Source organism: Lolium perenne, chromosome 2 (genome assembly GCF_019359855.2).
Source record: "Lolium perenne isolate Kyuss_39 chromosome 2, Kyuss_2.0, whole genome shotgun sequence".
NCBI classification, from domain to species: Eukaryota; Viridiplantae; Streptophyta; class Magnoliopsida; order Poales; family Poaceae; genus Lolium; species Lolium perenne.
Genome location: NC_067245.2, coordinates 232920954 through 232936913, shown reverse-complemented (window position 1 = coordinate 232936913; position 15960 = coordinate 232920954). Strand labels below are relative to the sequence as shown.

The following is a 15960-nucleotide window of genomic DNA, read 5'->3' as shown; positions in this document are numbered from 1 at the left end:
TGTTAATATATTAGACGATGCTAATTTTGGCATACAAAAAATGTTGTAGGCAAGGAAGGCCTATGTTGTAGCTTTGGCCCTCGGCATCGTCGTTTTCGTGTAGTGAACCAAACAAAGGCCATATTAGCATTGGCTGCCAAAATTTTGATAGGGCGAACTTGGGCACCAACCAAACATACCCCAAGTAAGGAGAAAAAACATTTGATATGCCTCTGAATGGACTTATCTCTATCTGTCATCCCTTGTTGAGATATTTTAAAACTAGTGACATTAGTACTTGTGATATCTCTCTTCATACTAGTAATGTTTTGAATGAATAAAAATATGCTATCGAGGAAAGTAGTTCTTAGAAAGTGAAAAGGGAGAAAAATAGAGGAAGAGAATAAATAACAAAAGAAGAACTCCATGAAGAGAACGAGGAACAAAAAAGAGAGGCGGAGGAAGAAAATGATCAACTAAAAGCCTGGTCCTCGTTGACCACCTTGCACAGCGCCTTGTCCAACCCTAATCGACCACCTTGTGTGCTATCTTTCCCGGCCGCCTCACTCACTACGACATGACATCTAGGAGCCTTGCCTACCAGCGCAAGACATCATGTTTTCATCCACTCTGTAACCTCTCTACAACCCCTACATTGACCCTGCCAAGTCGACGCGTCTTCACCGACTAGGGCCATACAAGGTATCCTACCACACCATCGTTGTATTGACATAGGAGCAGGAGGAGTGCGGCTCACTTTGGGGCTGGGTAGTCGCATCAATAGGAGAGTCCCCCGTTCATGCTACTAGGTTGTCAATGAGCTAGCTTTACATGCTACTCATAGGAAAACCATGGTATGATGTGGTTGTTGCGACTCTCGCCATAGTAAGGTTTGTCCCGAATAGACGATCGAGGCCACCATAGAAAAAATCGACTCACGCGACTCAGGATAAAATTCCAGTCGGGTGCTAACATGGAGGTACCATGGCAACACCCATGAGTTATGGATTTGTGTTTTAGGGAAGAGGATGCACTGGTGGATGTACAAAAAACACAACACGAGGGACACAATTTACCCAGTTTTAAGCCCTGGAGGGAAAACCCTATGTGCTGCTTGTTTGTTCTTGATTGAGGATTATTAGGGTTCAAAGTTTGTCGTGATGGCTACAGTGGACTTCCGTATCTGCTAGGTTGTAAGTTCTCCTTCCCATCGATCCCTCCTAGTCCTTATAAAGGAGGCCAGGTCTCTGGACTCCGGGTCAGTTACATGTTAGGATACCCTTGTATCGGCAAGTTCTTGTGTTGCAGGCCAGGTTCCCGAGCTTCGGTTGCCAATGCGTCATGGGTTTTGTGGGCCTTCAGTTGGATTGCACTAGGTATAGTTATAGTGGGTACCCGATAAGGTATGCCCCCGTCAGGTGCTGACTCAAAAAGGAGCGTTATGACCCCGCCGTTTCCTTAAGGCAATTTTCCAAAACTGGGTACCATGAATTTAGTATCTAGGAAAATACTTGACCAAATACACCATCATCACACCTGTTGTTTTAAGTTCGATGTTTTGGTACTTTTGAACTCAGTTTTTCTTTTATCATGGACTACTACTAGTTTGCTTTCTAGCGAAAACTAAAATGTTTTTTTCCCCAGAAAAGTTAAGTGTGATATGGTTGTGCACCACATTATAGAGTTCACACTTTTTTGTTAACAAATCACGCGTCTTCAGAAAGTGGTAATTTACATTCTCGTTTGATTAAAAAACATTATATTTTAATAAAGAGGTAAATGTGTTTTTATCCTTTAAAAGGAAATCTAGATTCGTCACGAGTATACCTAGCGATACCTCAAGCCGGGCTAAATAAAGACCTTAGCAAAAAAAAAAACATATCCAAATAGGGCTAGGCCTAGCTCGGCCTGATCGACATGCTCAAATTTTAGGACCGGGCCCAACCCACAGAGTTAAAAGCTCGTGGGGCTTCGGGCCTCGGGACGAGCCTTAGTGTTATCTCAACCATTTGCGAGGCCCATCCTAGTGGCATGCTTTGGCCCAGGATTTTAGGGCCAGGCTTGGTCAGGCCAACCTGGCCAGGTGCCCATGGCCCTTTCTACAGAGGAGATCCATGATACTGTACTTGGACCCAGCCCCTAGCCCTCTCCGGAATGTTCGAAGAACAAAACATATCCATAGTGCAATGATTGCACAACATTTCGAAAGGCAAATTGATTGCATATACAGTCTGTGGCCCTGAAGATATGCGGCAATTACGCGCAGTGCACCGCTGTACCTCTTGTGAATTGACCACTCCTCAATCAGACAGCGCCAAGTAGCACCTCGCCAGTCTGCAGCAGGCTTCCACGCGGCACACGCTGGGGGAAGCCAGTCACAACAGAGCCGCCAGACCCGATGCGAGTCCACCATTGAAATAAGCCTCTTTCTCGGCCGCTCAATCCACCGCCGCATCATTACCTCGACGAATCACGGCTCTGAATTATCAGCCACCAATCCACCATTTGCCAAGTAACTCCATCCAGTGCAGAGAGTCGATCCCCGGCCGGAACACGATTAACCACTTCACCGTCCGGCGGGCCGGGGCCGGGAAGAAGGTAGAGTAGAATCCCTCCGACGAGGCGACTATGGCGTTCGGCCAAGGCGGCGGCGACGCCTCGGCCCCTCTCATCTCTTCCGATGGCTCGAAGATCGTCAGGAACGGTGAGCACCACTCTCTTTTTCCCCATTCTCGATTCGTTCGGATCTTCGTCTTCCTCCTGGTACCGACGTGTTCCTCCTGAATCCTGACTGTCTCTGCGATTTCGATGGAACGGAAGGGAACGAGTGGACGGCGTCGGCGCACGTGATCACGGCGGTGATCGGGTCCGGGGTGCTGTCGCTGGCGTGGAGCATGGCGCAGCTGGGGTGGGTGGCCGGGCCTGGCACCATGGTGGTGTTCGCCTCCGTCACGGCGCTGCAGTCCACCATCTTCGCCGACTGCTACCGCTCGCCGGACCCCGAGCACGGCCCGCACCGCAACCGCACCTACGCCAACGCCGTCGAGCGCAACCTAGGTACGCGCATCCACGTCTCCCCTCGCTTTAGAATTTTTGTCATTTTTTCTGTTCGACTGTCCCTGATCGTAATCTTCACAAGATATGCTTTTTAATTAATTAAAAGAAGTGTTCGTATCCGTTCACCCGATTGAGTGACAGGTACAATTGGGATACTCTAGCAGTGCTGCTACAAACAAGTAGTCAGATGTTTGGCATCAAGTCGCTAAACAAAATAACGATAATGGAAAAATGAAGTAGTATTTAGAATTACGCTTATGTTCTGCCTTTTTTATGCTAGTATAAGGGTACTTATCCACAGACATCTCTGTCACACTTGCTTCATTACTTCTGGGAAGATGATCTATCAAGGAGAGTGGACAAATGGCTCATGCAGGGAGTTTTTTTTTCTGAGAAATATCGTAAACAACATTGCGAAGTTTTAAAAATCGTAAGCAAAAACCCTAGATGTAGATAACGATGAATCTACTAGTGTGCAAAAAAATCATTCCAAAATTCGTTGTATTTTTTAGGTTGACAAAAAGTCAGGGCGCAGTGATCGAACCACACACATTTTTAGAAATGTGTTACAGTACATTTTTTTAGCCTAAAATACAATTCACTTTGAACTGAGATTTTTTGCATACCGGCAGAGTTCAACATTATGCAATATAACTAAATTTTTGGAAATTTACAAATATTGATTTCGAATTTTTCGAAAACATGGCCACCATGAAGCTCGAGCTCCAATTACGGTTTCCGATCATGATCGTTCGTAGTGCTAAAATAATGTGCAAGTAACTGGAAAAACACAGAAGCAACTTCTGCACATACACTACATTGCAAATGAGAAAAAATATAGATTGTCCGTCTGTCGTCACACACACATGGATAGTACGAGCACAACTGCGACACACGAGATGGAAGGCTCGTGAATCCGGCGGCACGTTCAGTACGGCTCGACCGAGCATTTTGTGGAGGTGAAGCAGAACACGTCAAATAGGTTGAGGGTACGTGGTGGGCACGCACGCACGCACGTTCCGACTCGATCTCTCTCTCACTGATGAGAGCCGCTAATTTGATCAGCTGGTCCTTGTACACCAGTTGGTGTTTGGCACCGGAGAATTAGTAGACAGACAGCTGGCCATGGCTAGCGGGAGTGACAAGCAAGCAAGGGGCACTGGTCAGCAGCTGATTCGTTTCAGCTCGACGTCGCTCCAGAAAAGTATTCGAGACGCTTGTAATAATTCTTTTTTTATTTTTAAAAAGATTGGTAAAACTAAAATTTAGCAAACTCTTACTAAACGTTTAGAAAAATATCAACATCCATAATATGTACTCCCTCCGATTCAAATCAATTGACTTTACTTTATCTGAATCCAGATGTATCTAGTCAACAAATGCATCTAGTTACATCCGCATCCACACAAAAAGGAGTCAATTAATTTGGATCGGAGGAAGTAACAAATATTGGTATTGGAATTATCATAAAAAGATAATTTCAGATTATATGTATCCACTATCACGAATATTGATGTGTTTTTATACGCCTAGTAAAATTTTACAAATTTTAGCTTTGACGAAACCCGCAATGCAGGGTAATTCGAGACATAGGTTTCCATATAAAGTTTCGGTAAAAACAAAGTTCTATTTTTGGATTGCAAATAAAAAAGAAATTTATGGTTGTATAAAAGAAATAAAATCATTTATTTGACCCGAAAACTTTCCTTTCTAAATAAAATTTGTGGCGCACACACCATACGTGTACATACTTGTATCTTACTTTTCAGTACGTTCAACAAGCATTAAAAAAAGGTATTCTCTTCGTTTAGAAATAAGTGTCGCTGATTTTATAGATTCCCAATTACCTAGACACATTTTAGTACTGGATACTCCATCCATTTACGATAACTTCGCGTACTTAGTTTGATTAAACTCAAACTTTATAGATTTTAATTAAATATTTACAAAATATTAATATTTTCAATATATTCCCTCCATCCAATGAATGTTGTCTGAGATTTATCAAAATTTGGATGTATCTAGATGACAACCTCCCTGGGACGGAGGGACTAGTATATATTGTACTCCCTCCCTTTATAAAAGAATGTTCGAGCTCTGTGCAAATTTTAATGTATCTATAGACTAAATAGTGTCTAGATACATCTAAATTTAGACGAACAATGCACATCTTTTTACGAACAGAGGTAATATATATTTGTAACAAGACAAAAGACTTGTCATTTTCATTGATAAAGAAGAAGGACTTAGAAATATTACAAACCAAATAGCTAGGCAAAAAGCCTAAGGCTAAGACCAAGTCTACTCTCGCGCCATAACAACACTCAAAGCCTTAGCCCCGGCTAAAGACCATAATGTTGCCCCAGTCTTTATATTTTCTAACACAACCATCGAAGCGGAGAAGGTGTTACAAAACACCCTCGCATTTCTCTCCTTTCGAATATCCCAAGAGATTAGCATTGTCAAAGAGGCAATCACTTTCCTCGTAGGACTTCATCTATGAATAAAATCTGCCCACCAAGCTCTCACCGAACGGGCGGTATGCCAATTCGAAGGGTTAATGTCATGATTGCCAAACCACTCCTTGACCTTTGACCACACTCTTAAAGTGAACCTACATTTGAAGAGGAGATGCGCGAGGACTCATGAACTTGGTTGCAAAGCATGCACCACCCACAATTGTCCCACCCTCTTTTCTCGAGCCTATTCGCCATCCACACCCTATTTTGAATGATTAACCAAGCGAACAATTGGCATTTGGGAGGCGCCCATTGCTTCCAAACCCACCTTGGCATGGCCGAGGTGGTGAGGGCCATAAATTGCACCGCAGACACCGCTTGGAAGAGTAGGAACCATCACCCATAAACTTCCACTCAATAGTGTATGTCTCGTCATGGTTGAGTTGAACATGGTCAATCTTCCCCCAAAGAGCAAAAAATTGTGAGATGTGCTCAGCAGATAACTCGAGAGAGCTAGCATTAGTATCGTCATAAAGTATATTTTTATATTTTATATATTTGATATTAATAATTTTGATATATTATTTCTATATTTTTTAATCAAAAATTGCAACAACTAACTTTGATAAATCTTAGAACGCAGATTTAAAAAAAAACAGAGGGACTGACCCTGCTTATTTTAAGCTGCGAAATGCCTGCACGATTTTCTTTTATTGTAACAACATGTTTATTTTGCTCCTGCTCTATCAGTGTCCGATCGTTTCTGAAAAAATAAAATAAAATGATTATTGCCAGGTAGCAGCAGCGCGTGGGTGTGCCAGTTGTTGCAGCAAACGGCACTGTTCGGCTACGGGATCGCCTACACCATCACTGCCTCCACCAGCTTCAGGTAACATTACATGCATCCTTTTTTCAACCTGCGAAACTGCACCAGTTCTCTCTCTAGGGGAATCGCATGGTTCCAATGTTCCCGAGAAATTACTGTCCGTTTTGACTTGTGTTAACAAGACTGACTCAGCTCAGCTCAGCTCAAGTGTTGTTCAGACGCTGGTTTTTTCTAGTGGAGTGTTTTCATGTTCCAGAAAATAAAAGAAGTAATCTAGCGGAGTGTTCAATCCTGGGCTCCTGGCTGGCCGCCTCGTTGCCCCGCAAAGGCCGTTACCGTTCCTTACCCGGCCTACGCATGCAGGCCACAATAATTTCTCCCTACGCACCAGCCCAGCCCAGGCCAGCTGTTCCCAAAACTTGGATCTGCCTCCAGGCCCAATAGGACGTGGGAACCTGGCTACTGCTAAAAAAAAACAAAAACGTGGGAACCTGTCTCGTCACCAAATATATATCTGCCCAAATTCGACGTCATATATCCTTTTTAGGGGAAAATTCGACGTCATATATCATGTTTCCCTTTTCATTTGTCCGTGACGGTCTATTGGACTATATCAAATTAACGTAGCCATCACTGTTGTGCCCTCGGATCCTGGATCAGATGCCATTGTCAACTTGTTTGCCTCCGGCTCCGGGTTGTCATCGTCTGCTTGGTGCTTAGCATGCGCGAGAATGTCGTACCGAATTTGGTCTCAATTATTTTCCTTTCTCGAGCCGCGCTAGCAGGAACGTCTCAAGTCAACAAAGCAGCTCTCATAGAGAGCTACCGGCTGCAAGCCAGCACTAGCGTAAGAGCAACTCTAGAACCGTAAAAACACGAATAAAAGCACTTGCAATTGTATTTTGACGTGCTAGATTAGCTACAAATAATGTAAAACTGGATCTTGTATAACATAGGACCCAGATGTTATTACTTTCCTTTCCCCCTCTTGATTTCCACACCTATCACGTACAGCACAGCCTCGCCTACCAGCGCCAGCCCAACACGTGTATTTTGAGTTGCTAAATTGGCTCTTAAATTACATGGGACCCCACTCTTCTTCCCCACACCTGTCCCGCACAGTGGTGCCTCTTCCCGCCACGCTCCGCCCCACCCCCGCGCGCCCAACTCACCGGTGCCGCCCCGCCTGACCTCGATGTCTACAAGGTGTTGCGCCTCACCTTGGGCACCTCTGTGGTCCACATCTGTGAGGTGTTCTGCCTTACCTCGGGGACCTCCAGGATCCATGACCGGCGACTATGCGCCGCTGCCAAGTCCATGCCGTTGTTCCACGACATCTACAAATTCATACAGTCTCCACGAATCACTGGAAATTAGCAGAGTTCGTCAGTTATTGCGGCGGTGCGGCAGAATTTGGCCAGATCCGGCAAGTTCTGTAGCGGAAGGGCAAAGGCGCAAGCTTAAACTCCCCAACCGTCAGCATTGACCGCTATACAGAGCACCGTCATTTGTGCCTCCTAAACTGAGAATACAAGGATCTCGGGTGTGAACTTATAGCGCCAATTTTAAAAATTAAGGGCCAGGCAATTTTAAGGAGTCTGTTTGGATCAGTTTTTCCTACCAGTACAGTAAAAGTATGTAATTTAAGGGCTTGACCACTTCAAAAGGGTCCGCTAAAGTTGCTCTAGGTAGATTCCCGAAAGACCAAAAACTCCAACTCGATCTGGCTAAGGGCTTGTTCGTTTCTTCGGGATTCAATCCAAGGACGGAACCAATCCAGGCTTGGATTAGGTTAATCTCATACCATCACCCAATCCATGCAACACCAATTCCGCTTTATCCCCTTCCAAATGTATATATTCGTTTAAACCACATGGATCACCGAGTTGCTGTACCCCTTCGCTTGTTCTTTGGTGTGTCTCGCGTTGTGGAAAATTTTCCACACGTTGGATGGGGGTAAAAAAAATTCTAGACCATCTCAGTACAAGATGAACGGGAAAAATTGGGCTAATATTCCCATCTGGAATAAACGAAGACCTAATTCTAGTGGGCTGGAAAAATTAGCACGCCGGGCTAGAAAACCAGAAGGAGGCGGCCACAATCCATGGCTCGCAGGGAGTAAACGAACGAGGCCTAAAGGTGACGCCTCCTCTTGACCAAAACACCCCCACTGGCCGGTACCCGAGCAGGCTACTTGCAAGAGAGCGAGTGTCCAAAAGCGAAGCAATTCAGGAGAATATCATTTCATGGTACGCTGTAATGTCGCCCACCATTGCTGTATTTCCTTGGTCATACCCAGTCAATAATTGACAGATTTCCTATCGAGCGTGGAGACAAAGATCAAAAACGATTGGGGGATGGGCAGTTGTTGTTGTTGCCAAGTTGGTCGGCCATCCAATCCCAGGCCGAAACATCATTCCATGTTGTATACTATGGTCCTACGCTTGTTAGGATCAATCAATGGCCCAACCAGCTCCAATGGGAATTGGTACTTGCAGTCCTTCAATGTTCTAACATGGTACTACGCTCGGTAGGTCCAATGTCTCAACCATCTCCATGGGCATTGCCAGCCCACTTGCCTTTAGTGTCAAAGTGGCATGACCTCACATCATGCTCAAGAGAAAAAAATGACTCGAAAACATATTTTGGGAGAGGGGAAAGAAAATATTGGAGCATGTTTTTCCTAAGCTTCACCAACAAGAAGAAAATCAAAACCTTTTTTTTCAAGCAAGTTGCGTCGCCGGCATGCTAGACATAAAACCCAACAGAACGAGAAAAAGAAAACTAGTAAACTAAGATTCCGACACATTGATCGTTGATTTCTATATGTTCCTATCAAGAGCTAATTTTGTTGGGACATTCTAATCCCTTACGTATGTTTTACCGCCTCCACCTATGTTAAACTTGGTCATCCTCTGCCCCTCTTTGTATTTTACATACTTCTTAAAATTCCATTGTTAACCGATGATTTTGGACGGCTTTGTTGGATATGAACAAACCACCTTAGTCAGTGTTGGACTAGCTTTTCCCGTTTTACCTCGTTCCTAATCCAGTCCTTTCTTGTATGGCCACACATCCACTATAGCATGCACATCTCCACAATACTCATATGTTGGATGTGTTGTCTTTTAGTGGGACACCATTGTGCATCGTATAGCATCAACGATCTGATTGCTTCCCTATAATACTTAAATTTTATGTTTTGTGGGACCTTCTTCTCGCATAGGATGCCAGATACTTGTTGCCACTTCATCCATCCCACTTCGATCTTGTGGCAAACATCCTTATCGATATCGTCATTGCTTTGCAGCATTGATCGCAAGTACCGGACGGTGTCCCTCTTAGGCACTATTTATCCTTGTAAACTAACATCTTTGTCTTCGCACCTAACACCACTAAAGTCGCATCGCAAGTAATCGGTCCTGGTCCAACTATTACCCCAACCCCGGTCTCATCTACTAGCTCCACATCATCAGCAAAGAGCATACACCAAGGAATATCTCCTTGTATACCCCTTGTGACCTCATCCATCATCATTCACCGAGGAAAACATGTATGGGTTCATGGCTGACCCTTGATGTAATCCTATCGTGATTAGAAAGGTATCGATATCACTATCATCTGCGCGAACACTTGTCACAACATTATCGTACATATCTCTTGTGATGGGTAATGTACTTTGTTGGAACTTTGTGTTTCTCCTGCGCTGACCACATGACTATCGTTGGTATCTTGTCATATGCCTTCCCCAAGTCCATGAAGGTCATATGTAGGTCCTCCTTCTACTCCCTATATCTCTCCATAAGTTGGTGAAGTAAGAAAATTTCCTTTCTAGTTGATCTTCCGGGCATAAAACCGAATTGGTTTTTAGTGACATTTGTCACTATCCTCAAGCGATGCTCAATGAATCTCTCAAAGTTTCATAGTATGGCTAATAAGTTTGATTCATCGGTAATTAATATAACTTTGAATATCTCTTTTATTCTTGAAGATATGTACTAATAATGCTCTTTCTTCACTCTTTGGGCATCTTGTTTGACTAAAAAAATGTGGTTGAATATACTAGTTAGCCATACTATTGCCATGTCTACAAGGTTTCTCCACACCTCAATTTGGACATCATCATGACCCATGACCTCTCCTCCTTTCATCCTTTTAAAGGCCTCCTTAACCTCAAGCTCTGGGATCCTCCGCATGAAATGCCTATTGGTGCATCAAAGGAGTCATCCAGCTCAGTCATGTTAGTCCCATTCCTATCATTGAATAATCCATCAAAGTACTTTCTCCATATATTCTTGATCTCTTCATCTTTCACTAGAAGTCGATTTGCCTCGTCCTTGAAGCATTTAACTTGGTTGAGGTCCCTCATCTCCCTCTTGCAATTTTCGCCATCTTGTACATATCATTATCGCCTTCCTTTGTTCATGGTATCTCATATAGATCATCATAGGCCCAGCTCTTGCTTCACTCACGTCACGTCTCGCCTTGCATTTTTATTTGCCTCTTTGTACTTCACAATGTGGCTTGTGCTTCTATGTTGGTGCAACTCTTGTAGCATTGCTTCTTCTCCTTAATGTCATTTTGGACATCCATGTTCCACCAGCATGTGTCCTTAGCTTCATGCATCTTCCCCTTTGTCACTCAAAGAACCTCCCTAGCTACCTTCCGAATGGAAGTTGCCATATTCAACCACATGCTATCTGCAGCTCCCTCTTCGTCCCATGGTATTACCGTGATCATCCTCTTCCTAATGGTCTGTCGAGCATCGCCTTTGAGCTTCCACCTCTTTGTTCTTGTGATTTCGTCGCATTTGTGTCGTGTTACACGAGCGTGAAAGCAAAAGTAGGCCACCACAAGCTTATGTTGCGCCACAACACACTTCCCAAGATCACCTTGCAATCCATACAAGCCCTCATATCCATTCCTCTAGTAAGGACAAAGTCAATCTGGCTAGAGTGTTGGGCACTAATGGTCACTAAGTGAGATTGCCTCTTCCCAAATAAGGTGTTTGCTACCAATAAGTGGTAGGCAAGTGCAGAGTCTAGGGAAGCCTTCATGCACACCCTCAAACCCTATGTTAGTTGTACACACATGTCCATTGATATCTTCTCCGATAAAAAGCCTCTACCCTCCTGGTTTCTATCGCCATAACCTCCTGGTTTCTGTCTCCATAACCGAAGCCTCCATGCACACCTCAAACCATATGTTAGTTGTGCACACATGTCCATTGATATCTTGTCCGACGGTACATGCCTTTACCCTCCTGGTTTCTGTCGCCATACCCGAAGCCTCCATGCACATCCTCAAACCCTATGTTAGTTGTACACACACGTTCATTGATATCTTCTCCAATAAAAAGCTTCTTGTTTGTCGACACACTTCGAACGACGTTCTCCAAGTCGTCCACAAATTGTCTCTTAGCGCTCATGTCGAGCCCAACTTGTGGGGTATAAGCACTAGTAACGTTCAGGACAAGATTCTCAACAAGTAGCTTGACTAGGATAATCCTATCCCCTGTGTCCGAACGTCCACTAATCCATAGGGTCTTGCCTGTGAGGAAGCCTATATCGTTCTTAGTGCCGACTGACCCTGAATACCAAAGCTTAAAACCGGTATTCTCAACTTTCCTCGCCTTTTGACCTGCCCATCTAGTCTCATGTACGCAAAGAGTATTTACATGTCTCGTATTCGTATCATCCACTAACTCCTGTAGTTTTCCGGTCAAGGATCCTTCATTCCAACAACCCATCTGCAATTCCTCGGCTTAAGCAGAAGGTGAAAGTATGTTTCCAGTTTTGGCACCTCTCACTGCTCTCATTCTCTCCCTTACTCACTGTCTTAGTGAGAGGTGGCTCCACATGTAAGTCGTTTCCCCTATTTGTCTCCTCTCACATTCCCTCTCTCTCAATCTTTTCGTCTTCTTGTCCAATCTCTCTCCCTTCGATGAATCTGAGGAGACCATTGCAAGCGGAGGCCTCCACGTTGCCTCGTGCTAGAGCTCGGCACCGTTAGCTACCCCTTTCCATCGCCTCCCTTGCGCGTGGAGGAGGCCGCATTCGTTGACAAACGCAACTCGTGTCGTCTAGTCCATGGACTAGCGTCGACGCTTGGGCACGACCGCTTTGCCGCAAACTCGCGGTTCGAGAGCAAGACCACTTTGCTACCCTAGTGGCTGGCTACTCGCGCGTTTCTCGCGGCCGCGGCAACAGAGGATATGGGCGGCCGACCAACATTAACTCCACCGCACTACTGCTTCCTTTCCCTGCCGCCGATAGGGCTCGTGCTCGGCGGTCAACACAGAGTGAATTCTTCGATTTGTTTTTTTCCCTCCCAAAAAACGAATTTGGAACCATTTTGAGAATTTGCTGGAGCACGATTTTTGGAGACGGTGGTAGTTTTTTGGGATTGGAAATCAGTTCACTCTGGAGATGCTGTTACAAACAAAATCCACTGTTTATCTTCAAATCCAAACGTGATCAAAGGCACCCGTCAAGATGCCGACTTTTAACTAGTCATATCCGCATCCACATTTCCGCCGCATGTTTGTTCTATCATAAAGATAGAAGACAAACTCTTTTGAGATTCACAAATATTTTTCTCCCTCAGCTGACCAGCGATCTCCTGCGGTCCAGCCTCACTAATTCAGCGCGAGGGAAGGGGGGCGTGAACCCGGCCGCGCTTCTCGCCCCAGGGAAAAAGTTGACAGGAAGCGGACGAAACCGCGATGGCAACAGCCAAAAACTCGAGAGATTCACGCGCGCGCAGCAACACATGGGTACGGCGGTGTTACCTCTCGTAGTCGTCGTCTCCGGCCGACCCACCCGCGCGCCGGGCAAACCAAACAGTCAAAACCGACGGAAAGACGTCGCCGCGGGGCCCGCGGCAGATGTCGTGTGCCGCCGTATAGGCCTTAAATCGCGCCTGCCCCTGCCACTCCTGTGTTCCTCGAAAGCGGCCAATCTTGGGCACGGGTTAGCTCTGTGCTGGTGACAATGGCGGTGCACCACTCCCTCGAGGTGGTCGACGGCCGCTGCGACGACGACGATGGCAGCCCGCCACGCACCGGTACACGTTCTGAGTCCGATCTTTGCGCGCGTCGTGGGCGGCTCGACACACCGTTGTTGTTTCGTTTCCTCAACGTTGTTGCTAGTGCTGTCGCCGACGGGTCGAATCGCGTTGCTTGCTTCAGGGACGGCGTGGACGTGCGCGGCGCACATCATCACGGCGGTGATCGGGTCCGGGGTGCTGTCGCTGGCGTGGAGCGTGGCGCAGCTAGGGTGGGTGGCAGGCCCGGCGACCCTGATCTGCTTCGCGGTCGTCACCTACGTCTCCGCCTCCCTCCTCTCCTACTGCTACCGCTCCCAGGACGCCGAGAAGGGTCCCAGGAACCGCTCCTACATGGACGCCGTCCGCTTCTACCTCGGTATACTATCGTACTAGAAACCTACTAGTATCAGCAATTCCATCGGCATGGTTGAGCTGCTACGTGTACTCTGCTTGTGCTGCTCTGGTGCTGTGATTTGATCGGCGTTGTATCTATGTACATCATCGCTTCACTGTGCTGTGATAACGTCCTCAGGCAGGAAGCACACCTGGGCGTGCGGCTCGCTGCAGTTCCTCAGCCTCTACGGCTGCGGCGTCGCCTACACCATCACCACCGCCACTAGCATGAGGTAGTCGCCGCCCCGCGCCAGCCATTCTTTAGCTGCAGTGAAGCGCCAGATCGACCAAGTATCATGTGACTCCTTGGATGAAGATGATCCTGCCTTCCTTTTCTAATTCGGTCATCTTGCATGCTGCAGGGCGATTCTCAAGGCAAACTGCTACCACGCGCGCGGGCACCAGGCTCCGTGCACCTACGACGGCAGCTACTACATGCTCATGTTCGGCGGGATGCAGCTCCTCCTCTCCTTCATACCGGACTTCCACGACATGGCATGGCTCTCCGTCGTCGCCGCCATCATGTCCTTCTCCTACGCCTTCATCGGCCTCGGGCTTGGCCTCGCCAACACCATCTGTACGTATGCTGTCCTCCTTATTTCTTGGGTTTCTGCTCTTAGCTAGACTCACTGAATTTAAGTCATGTCGTGTGTGACTAGTGAACAGAAATTGTCTTGTCAGTCGTACACTGGTACACCAACAGTAGACCATTTCCCAGGCCATGTATACTTGGATTATAGCGCGGTGTGGCTTGAGAGTGACATAGTATGCACTTTGAGGTCACATAATTGAGCTCACACGTCTGTTCCTGTTCGTCAGCTAATGGTGTTATCAAAGGAAGCATAACGGGTGTGCCTATGAAAACTCCTGTCGCCAAGGTATGGCGCGTCTCGCAGGCCATCGGCGACATCGCGTTCGCCTACCCGTACTCCTTGATCCTATTGGAAATTCAGGTACGCCCAACCAGCTGCAGCATCCCGTATCTTTTGAATTCATAAACTGAATCTTCACTGTTTCACCTGTGTGTGCCAATATCATAGGACACCCTCAAGTCGCCACCGGCCGAGAACAAGACGATGAAGAAGGCGTCCATCATCTCCATCATGGTCACCACCTTCTTCTACCTCTGCTGCGGCTGCTTCGGCTACGCCGCCTTCGGGAGCGACGCGCCAGGCAACCTCCTCACCGGCTTCGGCTTCTACGAGCCCTACTGGCTCATCGACTTCGCCAACGCCTGCATCATCATCCACCTCCTGGGTGGCTACCAGGTACTCCCAAAAAACCCTGAAACTTGTTCAGTCCGAGTGGTCACAGAATGCATAACCCCTAGCAGACACCGGCGCATGCTCTGAAAACAAAACAAAATGCAGGTGTACAGCCAGCCGATCTACCAGTTCGCGGACAGGTACTTCGCGGAGCGGTACCCGGAGAGCGGCTTCGTCAACGATTTCCACACCGTCAAGCTGCCGCTGCTGCCGGCATTCAGGGTGAACCTGCTGCGCGTCTGCTTCCGCACGCTCTATGTGGCGAGCACCACGGCCGTGGCGCTCTTCGTCCCCTACTTCAACGAGGTGCTGGCGCTGCTGGGCGCGCTCAACTTCTGGCCGCTCGCCATCTACTTCCCCGTCGAGATGTACTTCATCCAGCGGAAGGTGCCCCGCTGGTCCACGCGCTGGGTCGTCCTCCAGGGCTTCAGCGCCCTCTGCCTCCTCGTCAGCGCCTTCGCGCTCGTCGGCTCCGTCCAGGGCGTCATCAGCCAGAAGCTAGGCTAGTATATGTACATTCAGGAGAGATTCTTCTTCTAGATTTCTTTTCTAGTGTAAATTGTGATGGACGTCACTACCGTGTATGTGATCTGGGACGGGGAGTATTAGTTTTCTCCCTCCGTGGTGTGGTGATGAACAACGGAGTACACAGGCATGTTGTTGTATTCTTGCACAGCAGGATCGATCGGGGAATGGCACACCGTTTTCAGTGCCTTCCTTCTGGCTCCTGCATTGGATTGAAGCATGTAGTACTACACATCATGTTAGATTGCCAAATTACTTGGAAAGAATGTGATGAATTCTGTCGTGCACTGCTTGGTCAGTAGTAGTACCGAGCATGCTTAAACCATGCGTCTGTGCGGTTGATATTACTGAAATGGTGGAAAGAACATGATCCGATGGGTTCTTGGAATTGCGGACCCTAAGCTTGGTG

The 15960-nt window shown here is 46.8% G+C and overlaps 1 protein-coding gene across 2 annotated transcripts; it reads left to right on the top strand.

The window, feature by feature from the left end:
- The first annotated feature begins 2324 nt into the window (after window positions 1–2324).
- On the top strand, window positions 2325–15758 carry LOC127335216 (probable amino acid permease 7). 2 transcript variants are annotated; one of them, XM_051361823.2, is made up of 7 exons: window positions 2325–2683; window positions 2800–3036; window positions 6291–6384; window positions 14124–14338; window positions 14581–14714; window positions 14802–15029; window positions 15132–15758. In XM_051361823.2, the coding sequence occupies exons 1-7, from the start codon at window positions 2608–2610 to the stop codon at window positions 15531–15533; spliced, it is 1386 nt and encodes a 461-aa protein (XP_051217783.1). In that variant the 5' UTR covers window positions 2325–2607; the 3' UTR covers window positions 15534–15758. The 2 variants fall into 2 exon arrangements, with proteins under 2 accessions (XP_051217783.1, XP_051217784.1); XM_051361824.2 differs by lacking the exons at window positions 2325–2683; window positions 2800–3036; window positions 6291–6384 and adding exons at window positions 12912–13386; window positions 13511–13744; window positions 13901–13994.
- Window positions 15759–15960: the final 202 nt, after the last annotated feature.

Excerpts from the sequence above, each read along its gene's own strand:
- LOC127335216 (XM_051361823.2), top strand. The coding sequence starts at position 2,608 with ATGGCGTTCGGCCAAGGCGGCGGCGACGCCTCGGCCCCTCTCATCTCT. Across the intron at positions 14,339-14,580 it reads TGGCCTCGCCAACACCATCT|CTAATGGTGTTATCAAAGGA; the intron begins GTACGTATGCTG and ends CCTGTTCGTCAG. Across the intron at positions 15,030-15,131 it reads ACCTCCTGGGTGGCTACCAG|GTGTACAGCCAGCCGATCTA; the intron begins GTACTCCCAAAA and ends AACAAAATGCAG.